This window comes from Ceratotherium simum, chromosome 6 (assembly GCF_057802395.1).
Source record: "Ceratotherium simum simum isolate JZ-2026a chromosome 6, ASM5780239v1, whole genome shotgun sequence".
Taxonomy (NCBI): domain Eukaryota; kingdom Metazoa; phylum Chordata; class Mammalia; order Perissodactyla; family Rhinocerotidae; genus Ceratotherium; species Ceratotherium simum.
The window spans coordinates 12,545,424-12,567,504 of NC_141905.1; the positions used below are offsets into that span (position 1 = coordinate 12,545,424).

The window sequence follows — 22,081 nt, forward strand, 5'->3', positions numbered from 1 at the left end:
ATTTGTAGGAGAGGTCAGCAATACTTTTGGCCTATGGGTGCCTGCCTGGGAGAGCAGACAAGCAGAAGGCACCGCCAAGTTAGGCAACGGGCCCAATGTGGAAATGGGATAAAATTGCCTTGGCATCTTTAGTTACATCTTTTATGCCCTTTCCCCCATTTTCTCCTGACCCTTAATGCCTCAATGACTTGGTCCTTCAACAACGCCTGCACTCAGATTCTTTATTCATCCACGGTATAAATGATCATTATCAGTTATTATCATTATTGCCATTATTACTGGAGAGGTTTAAGCAGACAGATATTTTTCTATTTATAAACAATTACTCTGGCTGTTGGGTGGAGATTGGATTGAATAGGGACAAGAATTGAAATAAGATGATTTAGGGACTACTGTCGAAGACTGCTGAGCCAAAAAAGTGATGAATGTGACTTGGACAAGTGGGATGACACATGACATAGAGACAGATGAAGATATTAGAGCACTGGTTCTACACCCTGGCTGCACATTAGAATCATTCAAAGAGCTTGATAAAAATTCTGAAGCCTCAGGTCCACGCTCAGAGGTTTTGACTTAATTTTCTGGTTGCAGCCTGAGTACCAGTATCTTTTCACATTGAGGCTTGAGAACCACTGGGTCCGAGCTAGGCTTTGGAGGACTTGATGGGTTAGTTGTGGAGAGGTTAAGAAGAGGGAAGTATCTTGTATGATAACTAGATTTCTAGCATGAGCAACTAGTTTAATTGTAGTGCCATTTGCAGAGAAAGAGAAGACTGGGAACCCAGATTTTTATGTGAACTCACCTGATTTTTTGATTTGGCAATTTTTTTTAACACATGCATTTCGCTTTTGTGTAGACAAAAGAAACCTACAAAATAAACAAAGTAAGATAGATCTAACACGTAGGTGACCAGTGCAACGTCTGCCTGATGTGTTTGGTGCACTGCAATTGTGAATTGATCATTTTTCTCCCTTCTGTCCTCCCTCTCTCCCTCTTTCCCTCCCTCCCTCCTTTCTCTCTTTCCTTCCTTCCTTCCTCTCTTCCTCCCACCTACCCTCCCTGCATCCCTCCTTCCCTTCCTTCCAAATTAAGTAACAACACTTTTTCTAAGGAAGCATAAAAATTTTTCCCAAGGTCATGGGTTAAGCAGTAAAGCTAGTCTCATATCCAATTAAGTCCCAAGTCTGCTACTTCTCAAGTGTGGTTTTCAGCAGACTTTTTTTTTTTTGGCGGGGGGTGGGGGTGGGGGCTGTAGCGGAGTTGTTATAGAGTCTTACTTTTGAAAATACAATTTATATAGATGGGACATTTTTCTAAATACATAAACATGTACATAGCGTTTCAACAAGCCTACTATATTCCTAATAATATTTTAAAAGTTGAATACAAGAAAGCAATGAATCTTGTAACAAAGTATCCCTTAGTGATAACATACCACACACACACACACACACACACACACACACACACACACAAAACTCATCCAAGTAGTCTGAATTGGATTTAATCAGGAGCTACAAAGTTTATAGCTTATGAGAATATAATTTCAGAATATTCCCTTCAAGAGAATTCATTAATCAAAAAAACTGTCAAGTACTGTATTTTCTGTTTTTATGTCACATTTATGTCATGATACACCAATGGAGTAAATGTCACAAAACCTTAGAGATCAAGGGATCATTAATTAACTCACATGTACAGTCAATTAGTTCATAATTTAGCACTCAATTTTGTCTAAGCCTAGCTAATTTCAGGAAAAAAAAAAGAAGTTTGTATCTTTCTGTGAGAATTTTGAGCTACCAGTATTACACTTATAAACATACCAGGGAATTAATCATATTTCATATACTTGATTTCCACAGAGTTGTAGATAAGTCTTATTTTAAGAACCATATAAGCATAGAATTTCCCCTCTCTTCTAGAATGAATGTATTTTTAATTTGTATTTATCACATAAAGAAAATGAAAAGGTCTTCAGAGTTTCGTACATCATACTATAAACACATACTTCTAAGTAGAAAAGACAAAGGTCATCTCTGACACATGAATTTTACTCCTCAGAACAAATTCCACCCTCAGTAAACAACAAGAACAGGAATGGATATGCATCCATAGGTATGATCCAAAAGGATGGGTAAGCACACACTGGAAGTTTTACATACCTACTCCAGGTAGGATTATCAAACCAATCCAATGTTTCAAGGACTGTGCTGTGTGCCGAACTTCTCTTGTAGAAAGAAACCAGGTGGCATGTCACCATGAAAGCTGAAAATCAAACAAACAAAGAAGAGGCAAATAAATCTAAAACAAGATAAAAGACGAAGTAGGATACTTGGATCACTAAATTGTGAGATGGCATTTTAATTAACTGGTAGAGTTTATAAATGGAGATTTATCACAGCATTTTCCAAATATTCTTTATCAAGAAACCCTTTTATTCTACAACACCTATTAGCATCCTGCTGAATGAGGGATCCACAGCAGTTACTGGGGAAACAGTAAATTTGCGTAACCTACATCTCCACACAGATGTCACATCTTGTGGTCTCTGTCATAAGGTCACATGTTCTCAGTTTGAAACTTCCAATAATTGTGGCTACTTTACAAGCTTTCCCCCCTTAATATGTACACATAATGGATACATATTTATATTGCATATAGAAAGCTAAGCGTTGAGTTTCCCTCACAAGTTTTATAGCAAATAAGCAAAGAATCCCCCACTCACCTTACTAACACATTTGTTGCTTCATGGCAACAAGTATTTGACATTCACTCATCATTTTGATCAATATTTAATGAGCAAATAACATGAACCAAGTATTGGGTTGAAAAAATGAATAGCACTTGGTACTGTCCTCCAAAAACCCAAGTCCAATCAACTGGGAAAGGCCACACTGGACGCAGATCATCACAATACAGGAAGCCAAGAACTAAGTAACTGCCCATCTATAGGGCAGAGAGGGTACAGAGGTGATGTCACCAAGAGGGTCTTTAAGCTGAGTCTTGAATGCTGAGTAGGAGAGTGACAGACAAAAAAAGGAGATGAGGGTGGGGAGAGGGAAGAAGAATATTCAAGCAGCGTGTTCAAATGTAGGAAGCTGTGAGGGACAATGGTATGTTCTGAAAGCCACCTTAATGGGCCTACCATAGTTTGAGGGAAATAGAACATATACAAACAAAATGGCAGAACATCCTTTTACAGATATAAATTACTGTAAATCAGCCTAACAGTACAAACAAAAGCACCTACCCCAATAATTGTAAAGAATTTGAAACCTCTTCCAAAATCCTGTACACACATTATCTAATTCTGGCTTCACAATCTCTCTGCAAGGTAGGACAGGGTAACCTTACCACTACTGTGTGTTTGGGGAAACTGTGGTTGAGAGGCTTGCCCAGGACCATAAAGTGATTTGTGTAGATTAAAGGTTAAAGCTGGGAGCCAGTCTTCCCTCTGCTGCAGAGAGAGCTGTGATGCTGAGATTCAGGAAGAAATGCATGTGGCACAATGATCAATGTGTTGTGGCCATTACAGTCACCATCCTATTTTATGACAAGCACTTTCCTGTTGTGTGGTGCAGAGTGGGCTCTGGGCACAACTGGACTGTTGCCACTATCACCTTTCCTGTTTCCAACCTCAGGAATGCGAGCATGGGGTAGAAACACAAGATTAAGTCCACATTGTTTCACCCTGTGAGTTTTAATACTTTCTGTAATAGACCTTTCTGTACAGCCACATTGCAGACATGGCTGGCTACTGTGTACTATCCAGCAACAATGGAAAAAGTGGTCATTCTGTCTGAATCCAGTTGTGATCCTCAAACTCCCCCTGTAGACTTAATTGTTACATAAGAGCCTCTCTCTGGCCTGGTGGTTTTTGCCTCTGATCATCAGGACTTTAATAACTTCGCTGGTGTAGTGTGTGGATAAAGGGCTTTGCTGTAGGTAAGAAGTTAGAATTGTTGTGTCTATTCATACAGAAAAGGAGGCCAGCGCCCAAGTGTAACATGTAAAAATGGGGAGAGTGGGGATGGAGATGGAGGAGAAGCAGGTTTAGTAATGCAAAAATGAAGAAGCCTTGTCTATGACACATAAAGAGAAGGTTTATGTAAGAAATAAAAAATCTAAAGGAGCCTGTGGCATTCTCCGGAGGATGAGCAACATAGCTGCCGAGGCTGGCAAGATTGCAGAGGATTCTTTCCCTTCCTCTTCTCCCTCCTTCCTCTTTTTCTCTTCTAAACTCCTGAAGTGCAACTGCTTAGACTACGTCTTACTCAGTTCAATTTCTCATCATGAAGGTGAGAGACTGGAAAATCTTTTGGAAGCCCCCAAATTGCCTTGCCCTCATGAAAGAGGATAGGAATTTATATTTTCAATGCTTTTCCAACTGAGCAACTGTATGCTTGTTACAGGCTTTCCGATACCTTAGAACATATTAGGACTTATTTTGGCTTTAAAGAAGAGTGATTGCTTAAAAAGGCAGCTCTTGCTACAAAGGCTCTCAAGATAGAAACCAATTCCAGGCAACAGATGAGCAATAATGCCTAGAAAACAGACAGCAGATGAAAGACAGACAAAATCCAAATGACAGCATCACCCAGATATGCAACTTCCAGTAGTTGTCTTACAATTGCGTGACAAACTACACTTGTAATCACAGAAGGAAGCTTGTTCTTGGGTAGGACACAATGGAACATTAAGCTAAAGTGTTACCTGAAACCAATATAAAGAAGCAAATAAACAAATCAAAATATCTCTGACGAACCTGACGGAAGAAACCTTGGATAAGACTTTTAAAAGAGAAATTGGACAATATACAGAATTCTAAAATGAATAATTTATGGAGATATTTATTTTGAGTATATTTCCCATTTTTTTGTGCAAACACTTAGGTAATTCATGGGGTCCAACAGATCTGACCTCAGTGATCTGCAATATAACTTAGCACTTGCTGGCAAGAGAGAGAATGGTTCTCCTGAGAACTTTGACAATTAGCTCCTATGGATGTAAACTGTGGAATGAAAAAGCAGGTTCTATGAAAATTTGTACCAAAAGAACTTGAATGGATAATCCGTGCAACAAGAAGTCAGGGGTGGGAGGAGGGTAGGTAGATGGGATGGGAGAGGCAGAGACAGAGGGGAGGAGAAGTGACAATTTCCATGTGCCACTAACACACCAGGCATTGATTAACTCATCTAATCATTTCAACAACCTTGTGAAGCAGATATCATTGTCACTAGCTTACAAATTAAGAAGTTATTTGTTTTATGAGAGGCTAATTCACTAAATACACAACAAGAAGTGACCTGAGTTGAGATTTGAACTTATGCTTGTCTGATACTTAAGTGATTTCCCTAATTAAGTCACACTAATTCTCAAACAGTAAGCAATACGTAAATTTAAAAAATCTCAATGGCAATAAAAGAAATCCAAATAAAAACAAAAAATGACACATATTGCATTAACTATAATTATAAATAACAAAATATAAATGCGGACGAGACTACTGGGAAAACAAGTGATACTGGTGGTGTTGTAGATATGTACATCCCATTGAATCCTCTTACAAAACTCCTTTAATATATTCAGATCTTTGGACCTAGTAATCCCTCTCTCAAATTGTCCCAAGGAAATACTTTCAAATTAGAAAACAGTATATTTAGGAAAATGCTCATTGTAGTATTATTCATATATAGTGAATAATAGAAACTATTTGTGTATCCAACAGGAGGTAGCTAAGAAAACGTTGGTATATTAACTCCATAGTATATTAAGTAGCCAATAAGGTATAAATAAATTGCAATATGAAGAATGATAAAGAAAGCAGTGTATAAAATTGTATATTATGACTATAAGTAGGTACAAAATACATATGTGAATAAATACTAGCCGGGTGACCATAAAAAAGAAAACAGTTGTGCTAGGGTAGAGTAGTTATGAATGCATTTAAAAAAATCTTAATCCCATTCTCACAATATAATTTAAAATTGTATTTATTTAAAATATTCATTGCATAAACATATAGACCGTCAAACATGATATATTTGGAGTATGCATTTATATGGTTAAATGGTTTCCAGCATATACAATATTATTTTGTTACATCATTAACTATGTGATAGTGGAAGAAGGAAGAAGGAGATATACTAAGCATGATGCCAGAATAAAATATATATATTTTAACAGAATGAGGAAAGTCAATTTCTTATAACAGTCCATGAAAAAAATAAGATTACAATAACAGGAAGATTTGTTGACATAATTGCTATTGCATGTAATTATAAATGGATCTGTGATCAACAGTCTTTTCTACTCTGTACCATAGCTTTCACCTTCTGATAATCCTTCCATCCTATTTTCTAGGGGAAAAAAAGCTAAAGAAAATGACTGAGCTGCAGAATTCTCCCACTTCATTTTCCGCTTTAAGATATCACCCATGTCCCCGGCAAGGTCTCCTATATCTCTGGGAAGTCACTTTGTCTTTGGCTGGGCAGGAAAAAGGTGCCTTTGAAGAAACAAAAGCCAATTTTTGGCTGTTTGCTTCTATCTCATGTAAGAATAAGGATGACCTAGTAAGTGTTCCTCATCCGTCTCATGTAGTATCCTATTCATCTCTCTCTAGTCTGGTCGCATTCCCAGTCTTAATAAAGTCCTAGCATTTGCTGCTCCAAAATATCTCCTGTCTTCTGGAAGTGAGATGAAGGTGGAGAAACTATATTGCCCATCTCCTGGGTCAACAGTTCTTGGAAAGCAAAGGAACTTACTAAGTTTATAAATCTCACAAATCATTAGAAATTCACAAACCACATCCCCTGCCCCTTCCTCTGCATTGTGTTTATGCGTTTGTGCACAAAAAGAAACCCAAAATTAAATGGAATTCAGGTACTGTTCAATCTCTTTTGGATAAATTACTCTCTGCATTTGGCCTTCCTTTCCTACTCTTTCTTTGCAAGGAAAAAAAATATATATATGTATATGTATATGTATATATATATGTATATGTACATATATGTATACATATGTGTGCATGTATATATATGTATATGTACATATATACGCATGCATAGTGGAGAGAAGTGCAGCTTCAATAAACTCAGGAATAGAAGAAAGAGTCTGTGTCTCCAGACGTGACTTGTCTGTCTCCTCTGACCTATGGGGCAGGGCTCCTTATCCATCTGGGTGCTCCTAGCCCTGCTGACATTTATAGTTACGTTCGCCACTGGCAAGCATGCCATCTTCTTTTTTTGACCGTTTAAGGTTGGGTAGACATCTCTGTTTAACTCAGCCTCATCTTGCCTTCTCACAATGTAGCTTTTCTGAGGTCTGGCTGTGATACACATTCAGCCTTGGAGTGTTGTAGCCCTCAGGTCAGAACACCTCCACCCATATGATGGTACCCCAGCCCCAGTGACAAGTTATTCAGCTATCTCAGAGTCCTATCACCAGATCCTAAGTTCCAAGCCTTCCCTCTGACTGACCAGGCTGAACTGCTAAGTTCACTATGATGGTGGTGGAGGCCTGCATGTGAAATAGCTCCCTGTCTTGGTACACACCTCATTTTCACTAACACATTGCTCTTCTCTGGGCTAAAACTCCAACAGAGAATGCTGGGAGGCACACGTTAGGCTGCTTCACTTGCCTCCCTTCCATTGTAATTCTTGTTTTGCAGAATTCCTCAGACTCAGCAAGGGGGGTGTTTTCTTTTTCTTTCATGGTGCCTTATTCTCTTACTATCAGAGAGTGAGCCTAGATGTAACAAGTGAAAGGTTTTTTTCCCATACAATATGAACTTGAGTTTTCTGGGCTTGGCCCTTGATAAATTTTAAAAATCTAGAAAATTCTTCTTCAAAAACTAACCTAGATTTCCACTTACAGCCATGACAGAGTAACAAGGATGGAATGTAACCTACATCCCTGGCATACCCCCTCCAAAAAGAAAACCACTTAGAAAACTGTACAGAATAAACGAAATAACTGTTTTCAGGAATTGGACAACAGGTAGTGCACTACTATCATGACTGAGAAAAGGGAAACCAGTACGAGAAGAGTAACCTACATCTGGGCCCTTTGGAAGAGATTTCTGGAAAGTGGGCAGAGGAAGGGAAATCTAAGCAGAGCTTGGTTGCCTCACTGAGTTGAGGCAGCAGTGATCAGAGTTTGAGGAGCCTAGGAACCCTATGAAAAAGATGTTCAACAATATTAATTATTAGGAAAATGTAAACTAAAACCATCACACACCCATAAGAATGGCTAACACTAAAATGATTGACTATATTAATTTTGGCAAGGATGTGAAGCAACTCTAACTCTCATGTACTGCTGGTGGAAATGTAAAATGGTACAACCACTTTGGAAAACAGTTTTGCAGTTTATTATATAGTTAAACATACACAATATATAGCTGAGCAAATTAACTTCTAGTTATTTACCCAAGAGAAATAAAAATATATGTCCACACAGAAACTTGTACATAAATGCTCATAGCAACTTCATTCATAATTTCCCCAAACTGGAAAAAAAATGTCCATCAGATGGAATAGAAAGGAAACCTTGATACCATCATACAACGGAATTTAAAAATGCAATAAAAACGGATGAACTACTGGTATTCACAATACCATGTATAAATCTCAAAAATATTATGTTGAGCCAAAGAAGGCAGACACAAATATACACACTGTAGGATTCCATTATTATAAAACTCTAGAAAAAAGAAATTTAATCTATGGGCCAGAAAGCAGAATAGTGATTGCCTGAGGTAAGGTGGAGGTAGGGTGTGTATCAACTGACAAAGAAGGTGGTGACAGAAATGCACCATGACTTGATTTAGTGGTAAAAACATGGTGGATACACTTGTTTAACTTCATCCTAATACACCCTTAAAATGGGTGCTTACTATTGTACATACATTAACCTCAATATAGTTGATTAAAAGAAAACCTTACCTGGCTTCCTATTCTTTTATAATATCAGAGCTGATCTCATAAAAATCTAATATTTTATTTTAAAAAGTCATTTTTAATATTAAAGTATTAATTTAGGTACATTAAGAAATATTCGCACCTTGCATTTGTTTTAAAATAATCCAGCGTTTGTGGGAAAAGGGCGCCATAGAGAAGAAACAAGTTGGTCGTGTGCTGCTAATTATTGAAGCTAGCTGGTGAGTACAGGGGGTGGATTATGCTATTCTGCCTACTTCTGAATATGCCTACAAATGTTTATTTAAAACGTTTTAAACATCTAGTGGACTGTATTTCTTTAATTACAATATTACCATTAGTACATTAGTTAGCATTAGATGTCTGTTTTAACCCCCTCCTCTCCATAGGCTTATCCCCTGACTGTGTGTCTAATCTTGCCAGGTCTTCCTTACATTTTCTATGCCATCCTTTTCTCCTTTCATCTCTTAGTTGACGGCAGTTTCCACATCAGAATCAACTTGCGTGGCACGTATAAGTCAAGACCTGAATAATCTGAGGGAAAAGTAGTTAAATCTCTGAGTCTGGTTCTTTATATTAAACAATAATGCATTTTCGTAAGCCTGGCCTGCACAAGAGAGGTCCTTTTAGGAACAAATGAAACAACAAGGTGTAGAGAAATACCACTCTGTTAGCGAGGCTGAAGAACAAGTCTGCTTAAGAAGTTGATTGAAACAAACAGAACAAAGAAACCAATTCAACACAATGAACACAAAGAAAGAGTACAAAAAATTTAAAAGGGAAAGGAAATTGGACTTATTTTCATCCTACCTATCCCTTTTAATGCATCTGAATTCTTGCTAACTTCAGGGGAAGTTGGCTCCAGGCTCACAGGCACATGAGTGGGGTTGGGGTCCGGAAGTGCTGAGCCCATTCCTAGCTGAGTTCACTGAGTGTGAACAAGCTCCATGCTGACAGGGCCTCCTAGATAATCCAGTGAGATTGAAGCTCAGGATGAAGGCAGTCAGAATAGAAATTGATTAAGGATGTAAAAGGTAGTGTTCAACTCTGCAGGCAGGGATGCCCTTTAGAGAAATTAATGTCCCTTTCAGTTTCTTAGCATTGTATAAAATGGGATATGGCATTTCCCTCCTGGTCTATTATCTCTAGAACTACCCGTTCTTTCTGTGAATAACCCCAAACTGTTTTTCTAATGAGCAAGGGAGGACAAAAAACATGTATTAGTTACTAACAAAGAACATAAGCTTCTGCAATCACATTCTGATGTGATAAATTAGAATTCTGTTCTCCAGAAAACCAACACATTATGGATGAACTGGGAATTGTTCTTAATATTAAACTAGAACAATAAAGCAGCAGAATGTTTAAGAGTGCAAGCTGTACATAGGCAACACGTGATCCTATTACTGGAGAACTCTAATTTTCCTTTAGACACAATTCCTTTATATTTTAACTATATCTTCTTGTAAAACGTTTCACCTTAGGAATAAGAGCTTAAAGAAGTACATGGAAAAAGAATCTGACTATAGAACAAGGGTCAAAAAAACTCCTACAATAGAGACATATAAGCCTGTTTGTTTTCCAAGATGTTCTATATTTAATCATTCCAAAGGACTCGAGTAGAGAGCATGATACACTAGTGTCTTTGTGGGATATAGAGAAGTGTAGATCATCATCCTTGCCTTTGGGAAGTTTAGGTTTATCTTTTGGGCAAAAAGATAATCATGTCATAAGTAAAATGATATAAAGTTATATATATGCTATGTATATCATATATACATATGATGTGGATATTTACATCTGTTGACCTATCATCCATCTATCTATCGATTGATCATCTATCTAATCTGTCTAATGTAGTGCTCAGTGTTATTGGCAATGAGTACTACAGCACTGTGGGAAAGGCATAGATTCATAAAGGATAAATTGAGAAAGAAGGAAATGCTTTGTGTGAGATATGCTAGATCTTAAAATATGAGTATAATTCAAAAAATAACAGAGAAGGGAAGTGCTTCAGGGATGAGGGACAATAAAAACAAAGGCTAAGACTCAAGAATAAAGATGATATACTGTGGAACCAAGGGAGAAGAGCACTACACTGCGTTATAGGAAATTAGTTTGGAGCTAGACTAGGGAAAGCCTGGAACACTGGTCTTCAGGAATTTTTACATATCCTGAGAGCAATGCAGAGCTACTGAATGTTTTGAGTAGAAGACTGAGGTGACAGAGATGGTCTTTACATAAAAGACAGCGAGACAGAATGCTAACTAGACACAAAGGGCAAGGGACTAAAGAAGCAGAGACCAAATCAAATTTTAAAAATGTACTGACCTTAAGTGATGAATAAAACATTTCTAAGTAGTAGTAAACTCCTAATAAAATTAGGTGCTTAGAGTCTGCACACATTGCTGAATTTCAAAGCAATTCAACACAAAATACTTATTGTCTATTGCTTTAAGTTGTATGGGAAAGACCACAGGGTTTGTAATAGAGTTACAAAGCTACAAGAGCACAGAGAAGGATGAGTTCAATTCTTATCAGGCACGGGAAGACAGTGAAAGGCCGCACAGAGATAGCTGGTTTATGTTGGAGCCTATAAAGTGGGGAAGGGTTTTGACAGGAAGACGCTGGAGAAAAGAAGACTCATGCACAGAGAAATACAAGAAACGTCCAGATGTCGGTGGCAGCAGAGGATATCGGGTAGCTTGACTGGTGCATATATACTTATAGGGGATGGCACGTGCAAAAGGAGAGAATGAAGGGACACTTCTTTGAGAAAATTACTTCTCCCTCTGTGCTTCTTCATGAGCTCTACATTTTTGCAGTTTAAATTCACACAGAAGACCAGTCAAAGCGTTGAATGATAATCACTCTGTAATCAATCTGAGAGTGCTGAAATAGAGTGATCATGGGGAGAAGTTATGGTGGGAATCATGAGAAAAGACAAGGCTTGACAGAACTTAGGAGATGACTGCAGGAGCCTAGGCACATAGCAACAGACCGGATGTTGAGGGAGGGGTGGAATACAAGGGACAGGTGCCAAGGAACATCACAAAGAAACATTTAACTAGACTTCTGAGTGTAAGTGCCCGACATTAAGCTTTTTGATTGTAATGTAAGTGCCTGACATTAAGCTTCTGATTGCCGAGGTATCCATTTCAAAGACATCCATCTTGACCAAACTCTGCCAGCTGTCTGACACAGCTGCTAATAAAACAACTATATAGGAAACCAGGCCGCCCCACCCATGAAGTTCCCCTTTTAGGAAGCCCTGGGTAACCGAGATAACTGACCACCTGAGCCACCCTGCTTTTCCCTTTCTGCACCTTAATTCCTGCTCTCATGTTTTATATTCGCCAATAAAGAGTGAACCTGCGGGCCGGCCCTGTGGCTTAGCGGTTGGGTGTGTGTGCTCCGCTGCTGGCGGCCTGGGTTCGGATCCCGGGTGTGCACCGACGCACCGCTTCTCCGGCCATGCTGGGGCCGCGTCCCACATGCAGCGACTGGAAGGATGTGCAACTATGACATGCAACAATCTACTGGGGCTTTGGGGGAAAATAAATAAATAAATAAAATCTTTAAAAAAAAAAAAGAGTGAACCTGCGAAACCCTAGGCAGAGCCTCAGGTCCACGCTCTCACCTTGTGTGGCCCTCAGGAGTGCCAAGTACCCTCTAGCACCCGTGAGTAATAAATCTTATTTTTCAAAGTTCCCTGGTGCTTTTTGCTGAAGCGTGCCCTGCGACCATAATAAGAACCACAAGGGCCGGTCCAGCCACAACATTGGCTGCAGCTGGGGAAACGTCTGTGGGGGCTCGCCACAAGTGATACAGGCCAGGAGAGTGCTTCAAACATTCCTAGTCCACAGCATCACTATCAACAGGCTGGCACCAACAAAACAACTTCTCAACTGACCGGATGTAAAAGAAAAAGGGTATTATTCACATATTTTTATAAGGCCAAGGAACCAGGAGAATAGTAATTCCTTTGAGATAAAAAGGGAAAGAAATGTGTGTGTGTGTGCGCGTGTGCACGCGCATGTGTGCGAATTTCAGGAAGGGTGGTAAATAGATCTGTGTTTTAGAGATGCTGAGTTTGGTGGGAGGGTGGCTCATTCAGCAATATAAACAATTAGTAACACAGAAATCAAGCCTTGGAGAGAGAGTTTAAAGATTAAAATATAAAGATGATTGACCTGCATAACAGCTATGCGAGTGATTTGAGAAGAGAGACGTAGACTAGGAAGAAAAGAGAGTGTGAAACAGGAGAAGCAGACTGAGTCTTAGGAAATAACTATTTTAGGAGGCAGGAGGTGGAAAAGAAGAATCCAGCCCAAACCCAGCAACCAACGAGAGAAAGTGGAAGAACATAAGGATTCTGAAATACTATTGACGGCAATGTCAAGAAATAGGAACCAAGTGCCTCAAATTCTAAGAAGTTTTCAGGCAGAAAAACTAGAAAAAATAGCTTAGGTTAAGAAAGAGAACGGTTCACTGATAATCTTTAAGACCAATGTTTCAGGATAATTGAGGAGGAGAAGCCCAATGACAGTGAATTAAAGACGAGAGGGGACAGCGGGAAGGGCAGATGATACTGAAGGATCTGGCAGCCAAGGGAAGCAGGAAAACATGCTAACTGGAGGAGACAGTGCCAGGCACACAGCGGCATTCAGGTTTTCTGAATGAGTCAAAGGAGACAAGGAGGTAAGGTCAAGAAACATTTTTAATTTTTTAAGAAAAAAATTAAAAAAAAATTTTATCAAGATATAGTTGACATATTATACTAGTTTCAGGTATACAACACAATGATTCAATATTTGTAAATGTTGCAAAATAATCACAGCAATAGTCTAGTTAACATCTGTCACCATACATAGTTATAAAAGTTTTTTTCTTATGATGAGGAAAAAATTCAAGTTTTAATGTTTAAAATACCGGAATAAGAAGTGAATCAATAGGCTAAAAGGGTAGATGTTGGAGACTAGAGAGAGAGGATGGAGAATCCAGGTAGAAAAGTGAATGTCTTAGTTGAAGGGACATTTCTTCTCCAGAGACACAGGGAGTAAAGCGAGAAGGAGCAGGATAGGGACAGACACGTTGAAGAGGCCTGGCTTGCAGATGTGCCAGCTCTAGGTTTCTCAGAAAAGCAGGTGATGGAATATTCTAAGACACCTTTGGTTGGAAGAGCAAAGTGTAGAATTAGGGGAACTTTTGGAAAGCCGCTGTGAAGAGCAGACTAAGCCTTTATGAAAGGTAGACAGGAAGTGTGCTGAGAAGCCAGGAAGACCTACATTTACAAGGGGCCTTGTCTATTGGGCTTGTGGGTTTCTCCAATAATGTCTTGCAACACTAAAATTTGAGAAGAGAAAAGCTTCAACAGGAGTGACAGGGAAGCCCAGAGGAGGATAGAAGGGATGAGAGAGGCCGGAGTATCAGAGAGGGTGGCAGTGAGGGGGGCTGGACAAGATGTCTGCTGTGCTCTGAAGGGGACTCACAGAGCAGTCTCCACGGGAGACTGAGGAAGAAAAGGAGCCCAGAATCGTGAGGAGAGATTCCAAAGACAAGGGGTATGGGAGAACAAAATGAACTTTCTAAACCGCACAGGTCCCTCTGCCAAAGGGACAAGGGTAATTGTTTTCTCCACCTCACAGAATAAAAAATGAAAAAGTCTGGAAAGTATTTTGGATATATACAGAAGGTCCCATTAGTTCTAAGGAAGCAAGACCAGTGGGCATATAACTTTCATTGTCAAGCACAAAGAACAGGGCCACACACAAGTAGGAATTTAAAAAATGCTTTTGATACTGTTGAACCAGTGATAAATCAAACACAGAATAAAAGCTACTTTCCTTGCCAGGCTTAGGCACACGAGCTAATAGAGCTGGACTGAATAGGACAACTTACGTGAGGATAGTGCTTTATGCTCAGAAAGAAAGGACTCTGTAAATATTTATAGGCAAAGAGGGTTCTTAGATAAGTGAAGAGTCATCTATTGCTTTCCAATGTCATAAAAATATTTTTAAAATGAAGACTACACTAGAATTTTAGTAGCTTTCAATTCTTCATGGAGGCCAGAAGGGAGACCCAGAAGATAAATTTGAGTATCACATTTGTGAAACTTGGTTGCATAAGTAAGAAAAAATAAGTTAACTTTTAAGTGTTACACATATTTTAGAAAATAGTTTTGATATTTAAATGGCTTTCACTTACCACTCAAGACTGTATCTCACTGGTTCCCTAACCTGGTTAAGTCATCAAATGCCATGGAAATTTCTTTAAAGGGAAAGATTTCTGGGTACCATCTTCAGAGATTTTAATTCAAGAGGCCTGAGGTAGGGCCCAGGAATCTGTATTTTTACAGAAAGTCTCTAAAGGAATATTGAAAGAGTTTTCTACTGGTAAGGGCTGACTATAATTAACAAACTGCAAAATAAATATATTTTGCTTGGCGCCATACAGAATTTAAGAGTAAATCAGCATTGCTCAATTCCTGCCCCAGATATACGACTAGCTTGTTGTTTCATGTGGAAATCCAATATGTATGATTTTAGTTTTATTTATTCTTCCTTAAAAATATAAATAGGCCTCAAGATAATTAGGCCTTAAGTGAGAAATTAATTTACTACTGTATATTCATCCTGTCTCTTAAGATTCCATTCCATTGACTATTATAGCATTGCTATGTGATGAGATTGCCTTCAGTACATTTGTCACAGGGAAGCATTCATGTTTCCCTCTCCTGGAAATGTGCAGCAAGAGAAAGAAAAGTGAGTGTGTTGAATGTGAATTATACGGGATCCAGGAGTTTAGCAAACTGTTGACAAAAATCAGTGTGTTAACTCTTGATATCCTGATAAGTTTGCTGAGATATAAGTCAAAGCTCTCATGGTGACCTGTATTGAAAGAGGGAGGAAGATAAAGGAAGAGCAAAAGAGATGAGATTGAAAGCTTTGAGGAAGCAGAGCAGACAGAACAGTCAGTTCTGGAACAGTCTTGAACTTTGTTAGTTCCAACTCAAGAGCTGCCCCAGCACCAGGACAACACTGGCTACTAAATTAAGACCTTCTGCTTTCCAAACGCACAAATCCACGTGAGATATTAAAAAACAAAACAACACAAAACAAAAACAGAAAGGAAGAAAAACCAACCAAACAATAACAAAAACAAAACCACCAAATAAACACTCCTATCCTTCATTAATGATAATGACAGAAACCTACTAACTTGAATCAGTCAAAAACTAGACTCATATTTATTGAGCACCTATCCTGAGCAAGGCTGGGGATGATAGTGGGAACCAAATAAACACAGTATCTATGTTCATCGGTTACTTCAAATATTTCCTAAGAACTCGGCCTGATATTGTTTTGAAGCTATAATTCAGTTCTGCTGCACTAAAAAGAAAAGTCAAGACAGTCTCAATTTTTTACCAAAACTTGAATAGATAGCTACCGCATCCAGTAAGGAACACTGAAAAACATCCTGACAAAAATCATTTTGTCATCTACAACTTTTGGGTTAATTTTGTTATATCCCATGGTTAAAGGCTTTCATAAAGTATCCTATAACTATCATGCACAACCATTTTAGCAAACAGACATATTACACCAGTCACATTTTATACCTACAAAAGTCTGTAGATTAGACTGTTCCTACTTACATGAGGCAGGCTTATACTTATTACTCGAATTCTAAGATGGCTTTTCAATCAGCTGGAAAATAGGTATTGTGTATGTCTGTAAAACAGTGGCTTTCAAACTTTTTTGACTTCTTATCCACAATAAGATACATATTTTTCATATTGCAACCCAGTACACCCCTGCACACACACACACATATCTAAAACTGGAGCAAATGTTTCGTGAAACAACATTTATTCCCCCACATATGGTGTGCTTGATATTTTCTGTTCTATTTTTTAAATTAATAGACTTCATTCTTTAGTTTTAGGTTTGCAGGAAAATTGAACAGAAACTACAGAGAATTCCCATATACCCGTCTCCTCATACCCTCTCCTGACCCCAGTTTCCCTTCTTACTAACATCTTGCATTAGTGTGATACACTTCTTACAATCAATGAGCAAATATTAATACATCTTTATTAACTGAAGTCCGTAGTGTACATTAGGGTTCACTCTGTGTTGCACATTCTATGGATTTTGACAAATATATAATGACACATATCCACACAACATTATCACACAGAGGAGTCTCACTGCCCTAAAAATCTCCTGTGCTCTACTTCCTCATCACTCACTCTTTCCCCAGCCCTGAACCCTGGCAACCACTCACCTTTTCACTGTCTCCATAGTTTTACTCTTTCCAGAATTTCATATAGTTAGAATCCTACAGCATGCAGCTTTTTCATATTGCTTCTTTCACATAACATGATGCGTTTAAGGTTCCTCCACGTCTTCAAGAGTTCATTCTTTTTATTGTTGAATAATATTCCATTGCATGGATGCACCACAATTTGATATTATTGCAAATAATATTCATTATTTTCACTATTTTATTAAAATAATCGAGCTGTGAATTAGGTAAACAGTAAACTGATTTCAGAACCTATGAATGGGTCATAGCCATAGTTTGAAAACTATTGCCTAAAATATGATGTTAGGTGCTTGCTGGACACAAAAGACAGATAACCTTGTCCCTAACTTAGCAGTTTAGAATGTTATTGGGAAGGAAAGGTCTACTGTGTGATATGTTTAGTAACAAAAGCCTACTAACAAAGTAAAGGGTAGCAACAAAACAAAATACAAGTAAAAGAGATATAAGAAGCTAGGAATTCTTAAGTGCCATTGAGGGATATGAAGAACTGGCAAGTGCGTGATACAAACTCTGTAAGAGCAGGACCTTCTGTCACTTACTGATCACGAGACCTGGGCACACTACTTCTATATGCCTCAGTTTCCTCATCTGTAAAGTTTATATAATAGTAATATCTATCTCACTGGGTACTTATGAGAAATAAATGAATCATGCATACACAGAGCTAAGAGAAAATAGCACATAATAAGACTTCAATAAATATTAATCTACTATTATTATTATTAACCACTCTGTCTTTAGTGCTTGCCTGGAATATACTAAGACTTCAATAAATAGTTTTTAAAGACTAAGGGATTTCGATTTTCATAGGCTTATCTGGTCTGTGGAAGGTTTTTTAAAAAGCCCAGATGTGAGCCTTGAATAATGTATATAGTTTGGTAAAAAGTGGAGAGGGAAAGAAGAATGTAGGAGGCTGAGGATATAGCATAATACTAGGTGAAAGGTAGAAAAGTAAAAGTAGCATTCGAAGGATAGTGATCGATTTGATTAAAGCAGAGAGTTAGGAGCCAGGAATGAAAAACTTTCACTGGACTGCCTTTTAAGAGATGCTGATGACCTTTGCAAATGAGAGATATTTGAACTTCCTCTTTCAATAGGCAAGAAAGAAAGACTTCAGTTACCTGAGCAGAGAGAGTAAAGTCCTAATGCCCTTAGGCATCCAGTGTATGTAATGAGTTAACATCTCTTCCATGCGTCTTGGAATAGTACTAGTTATGCACCATTCTTGGGAGAATTGAGAAGATACATTCAATAATTTTCTGTGTCCTGTGGCTCAGATGAGGAACTCTGGTTGAGAAAGTCTACATATTGTCCACTAATGTAGCCGTTTGCCATTTGTGACTGTTTTAAATTTAAATTAAATGCAAAGAACGAAGAATTCATTTCTTCAAGTCACACTCGTTACATTTCAAGTGTGTTCAATAGGCACAAGTGCCTAGTGGCCACTGCACTGGACAGCACAGACGCAGACAGAACATGTCTACCATTGCAGAAAATGTCTTGGGAGGAAGAGGGTCTAGAGGCTAGAGAGGCACCTGCAAAAGGGGAGAAACGGATGTGCGAGATAGAGCAAGGTGAAGTGAAATTTATACTGACACAGGAGAGATCGGTAGATCTTTATGGAGAGGAGAAGGCTCCAGACAACAGGAGGATAGTGCAGTTATTAGAAATCTTGGAAATAACTGAGGTAGCAAGATCCCAGGAGGGGCAGAAGAAGATAATGGCAGAGCAGGGGCTTACTTAGAGGTGAAGGAGAAAGTCCCTTCTCCCTAGGGACCTAAGGAGCAGAGGACAGGTACAAAAACTGAGAATTTGAAATAGAAGATATAGGAACTCATACCTATTAGCCTCGAGCAGGAGGAAAAACAACCATGGAGAATGAAGGAATCAGGCTGGACTAGTGTTTTCACAGAGTGAATATGGAATAAATGTACTTACTGAAACTCATAATCAGTAAAATTATTTTGAAGAAGCTGTGAGGATGCACAGATACTTGTTAGAACTTGGCAACTTTTAGGTGCCCAAATATTTGTTAATTTGCAAATCCATTAATCAACCAGTCGATTATAACTAGCCAGGCCTGGTGGTCTAGGGGTTAAGATTCTGCACTCACACTACTGTGGCCTGGGTTCATTTCCTGGTCAGTGAACCCTATCACCTGTCTGTTGGTTGTCACACTGTGGTGGCTTGCATGTTGCTGTGATGCTGAAAGCTATGTCACTGGTATTTCAAATACCACCAGAGTTACTCACGGTGGACAGGTTTCAGCAGAGCTCCCAGAATAAGACAGACTAGAGGAGGAGGAGCTGGCCGCCCACTTCTGAAAAAACTGGTCATGAGAACTCTATGAATAGCAGCAGAGCATTGTTTGATATAGCGCCAGACAGTGCAAAAAGACCGGGCAGCCTTCCTCTCTGCTGTACACAGGGTTGCTAGGAGTTGGAATCGATTCCACAGTACTAACAACAACAATTATTATTATTTATTGGGTCCTAATATACCACATATTCTGAGCAAACTTATAATGAAATTAGAAAGTCTGGACTTACAGAAAGAACTTAGAGAGCAACATAAAGAAATGCTAAATTATAGAGTACAGCTTAAAAATGTTATCTCAAATTAGGTATGGCAGCCCCCGGGCACTCAGGCTGCAACTCTTGCCTCTTGTCCTTTCGTAGCCATCATGAATCAGTTCTGACATTCCTTCTGGTTGAGCCCAAAGAAGCCTTGGGATGCCTTTCAACACAAGACTCATTATTCAATCTACTAGTTAGTATGAGAAATAAAAGCTATTTGGAAATCTAGTACAAATAATATTAGACCTGTACAGTGAGTCATACGGAGGAAGACCACGGTAAAGCTACAGATTTATTTTATAATAATAAGCTCATCTCATTATTCGAAATCCAAAGAGTTAATCACTCACTCACAATAAAAGAACAGACTTCAATAGTTGGTCTCAACTCTCCTAGATATTTAACCCCTAATTTGGGAACTTTTCCTTATTCGAGGAAACACTAAATAGAGCATATTAAGAATTGCAAATTAAAATTAACACAGGGTCACAGACTAACCACTTAAAAATAACCCCAGTAAGTATATTTCATTGTTCCCAGTTTTTCGGGAATTATGCAATAACATAGCTGTCAGAGTAAAAAAGATAAATCTTGTAATTTCTTTCCAAGGAATGTAGAAGGAAGGATATAAATATATTAGTTACATAAAGAAATCCACAAAGCAACCAAGGGTAGTGGAGACAGATGATATTTTATTGTGATTTTGCTTTATTTTAAAAGGCAACTTACCAATGTGAATATTTTCTGATGTCCAATGACTTACCTGTTCATACTTCAAATCATAGAATCAAACTGGAGTTAAAATGGTTTTTGTCATGAGATTTAGTAACTAAAATATATTTCTGACCAAGGGAAAAAAAATACCAGAGTATAAAAAGACAATTAAGAAAGAAAAGAGATTGTCAAATGCCTGTTCTGGTATCAATATTGATGAACAGTTCACATAAGCTGCTGACTTTTGTGTGTTGAACATCAGGGTATATAACTGCTAAGCCCACCTTGTTAGCCAGTCACCTGACTCCTTAATTCCAGGCTCTGCAGGGGAAAAAATTTAGCAGGATGGTCTCTCTCAATTTACCTGGAACGTTTCAAGTTGAGTACAATATAGTCATGTGCCACATAATGATGTTTCCATCAATGATGGACCGCATATATGATGGTGGTCCCATAAGAATGGTACCATATAGCCTAGGTGTGTAGTAGACTATACCATCTAGGTTTAGATAGGTGTGTAAGTACAGTCTATGACGTTTGCACAACAACGAAATTGCCTAACAACACATTTCTCAGAACGTATTCCTGTCATCAAGCGACGCATGACTGTATTAAAGGGTACTGCTTCCATTTTCCTCAATATCCTTGTGTAAAGCTGGATAATTTTATAATGGCAATAACAGAGAACATTGAGACACTTTATGTATTCCATCTCCTCTACAGCTCCACTGTAAAATGGCTGTCTCCAAATTTTATTCAATGTAGTATCATTAAATAGAATTTTAATGGATTTGAAATGGTACATACATATAAGGATATACCACACATAAATGTTTGTACAAATATACCTGTTGGCCTTTCTTGTGAAAGACCCTTTTTTATACTTAGACTAAAGTCCTTTGTACTAGAATAGTATTAGAATATCCTTCGCTTTTCTTAAAAATGTTGACAGCGGGGCCAGGTTGGTGGTGTAGTAGTTAAGTTTGCGTGCTCTGCTTTGGCAGCCTGGGGTTCGTGGGTTTGGATCCTGCGCACGGACCTACACACCACTCACTGGGCCATGCTGTGGCGGCATTCCACATACAAAATAGAGGAAGATTGGCACAAATGTTAGCCCCAGGACAATCTTAGCAAAAAGAGGAAGATTGGCAACAGATGTTAGCTCAGGGCCAATCATCCTCACCAAAAAATTTTTTAAAAACCCAAAATATAAAGAAAAAATGTTGACAGCATAGACTAGTTGCTTGTTTAAAATGACCCCCATTTTCAAAACCAAAACTTCGTACTTCTCTATCAGCCTCCTAAACTATTTTGAAATCCTAAAATTTAAGAACCATTGCTATAGAAGGCAATAACTCTTTGATGTGCACCATCATCAAAACATTTCAAGGGATATGTCTTTTAGAAATAAAACATAGAAGTTATGAAAATGAAGTATGATTACTGCGGTTAGAAAAAAATTTATTCAATAATACCCTATTTTTAACTAACGTAAGTGATATTTGTTCATTATGGAGAGTT

The 22,081-nt window shown here is 38.4% G+C and overlaps 1 protein-coding gene across 5 annotated transcripts in view; it reads right to left on the reverse strand.

Moving 5' to 3' along the window:
* The window catches only part of CHRM3 (cholinergic receptor muscarinic 3), a 473,044-nt gene that overhangs the window by 218,454 nt on the left and 232,509 nt on the right, over positions 1 to 22,081 (reverse strand). For all 5 annotated transcript variants that reach the window (XM_087431902.1, XM_087431900.1, XM_087431901.1 and 2 more), the window contains one exon: positions 2,163 to 2,265. In XM_087431902.1, coding sequence (XP_087288028.1) covers positions 2,163 to 2,260 — 98 coding nt within the window. In that variant the 5' untranslated portion in view covers positions 2,261 to 2,265. The remainder of the gene's footprint in view (positions 1 to 2,162; positions 2,266 to 22,081) is intronic.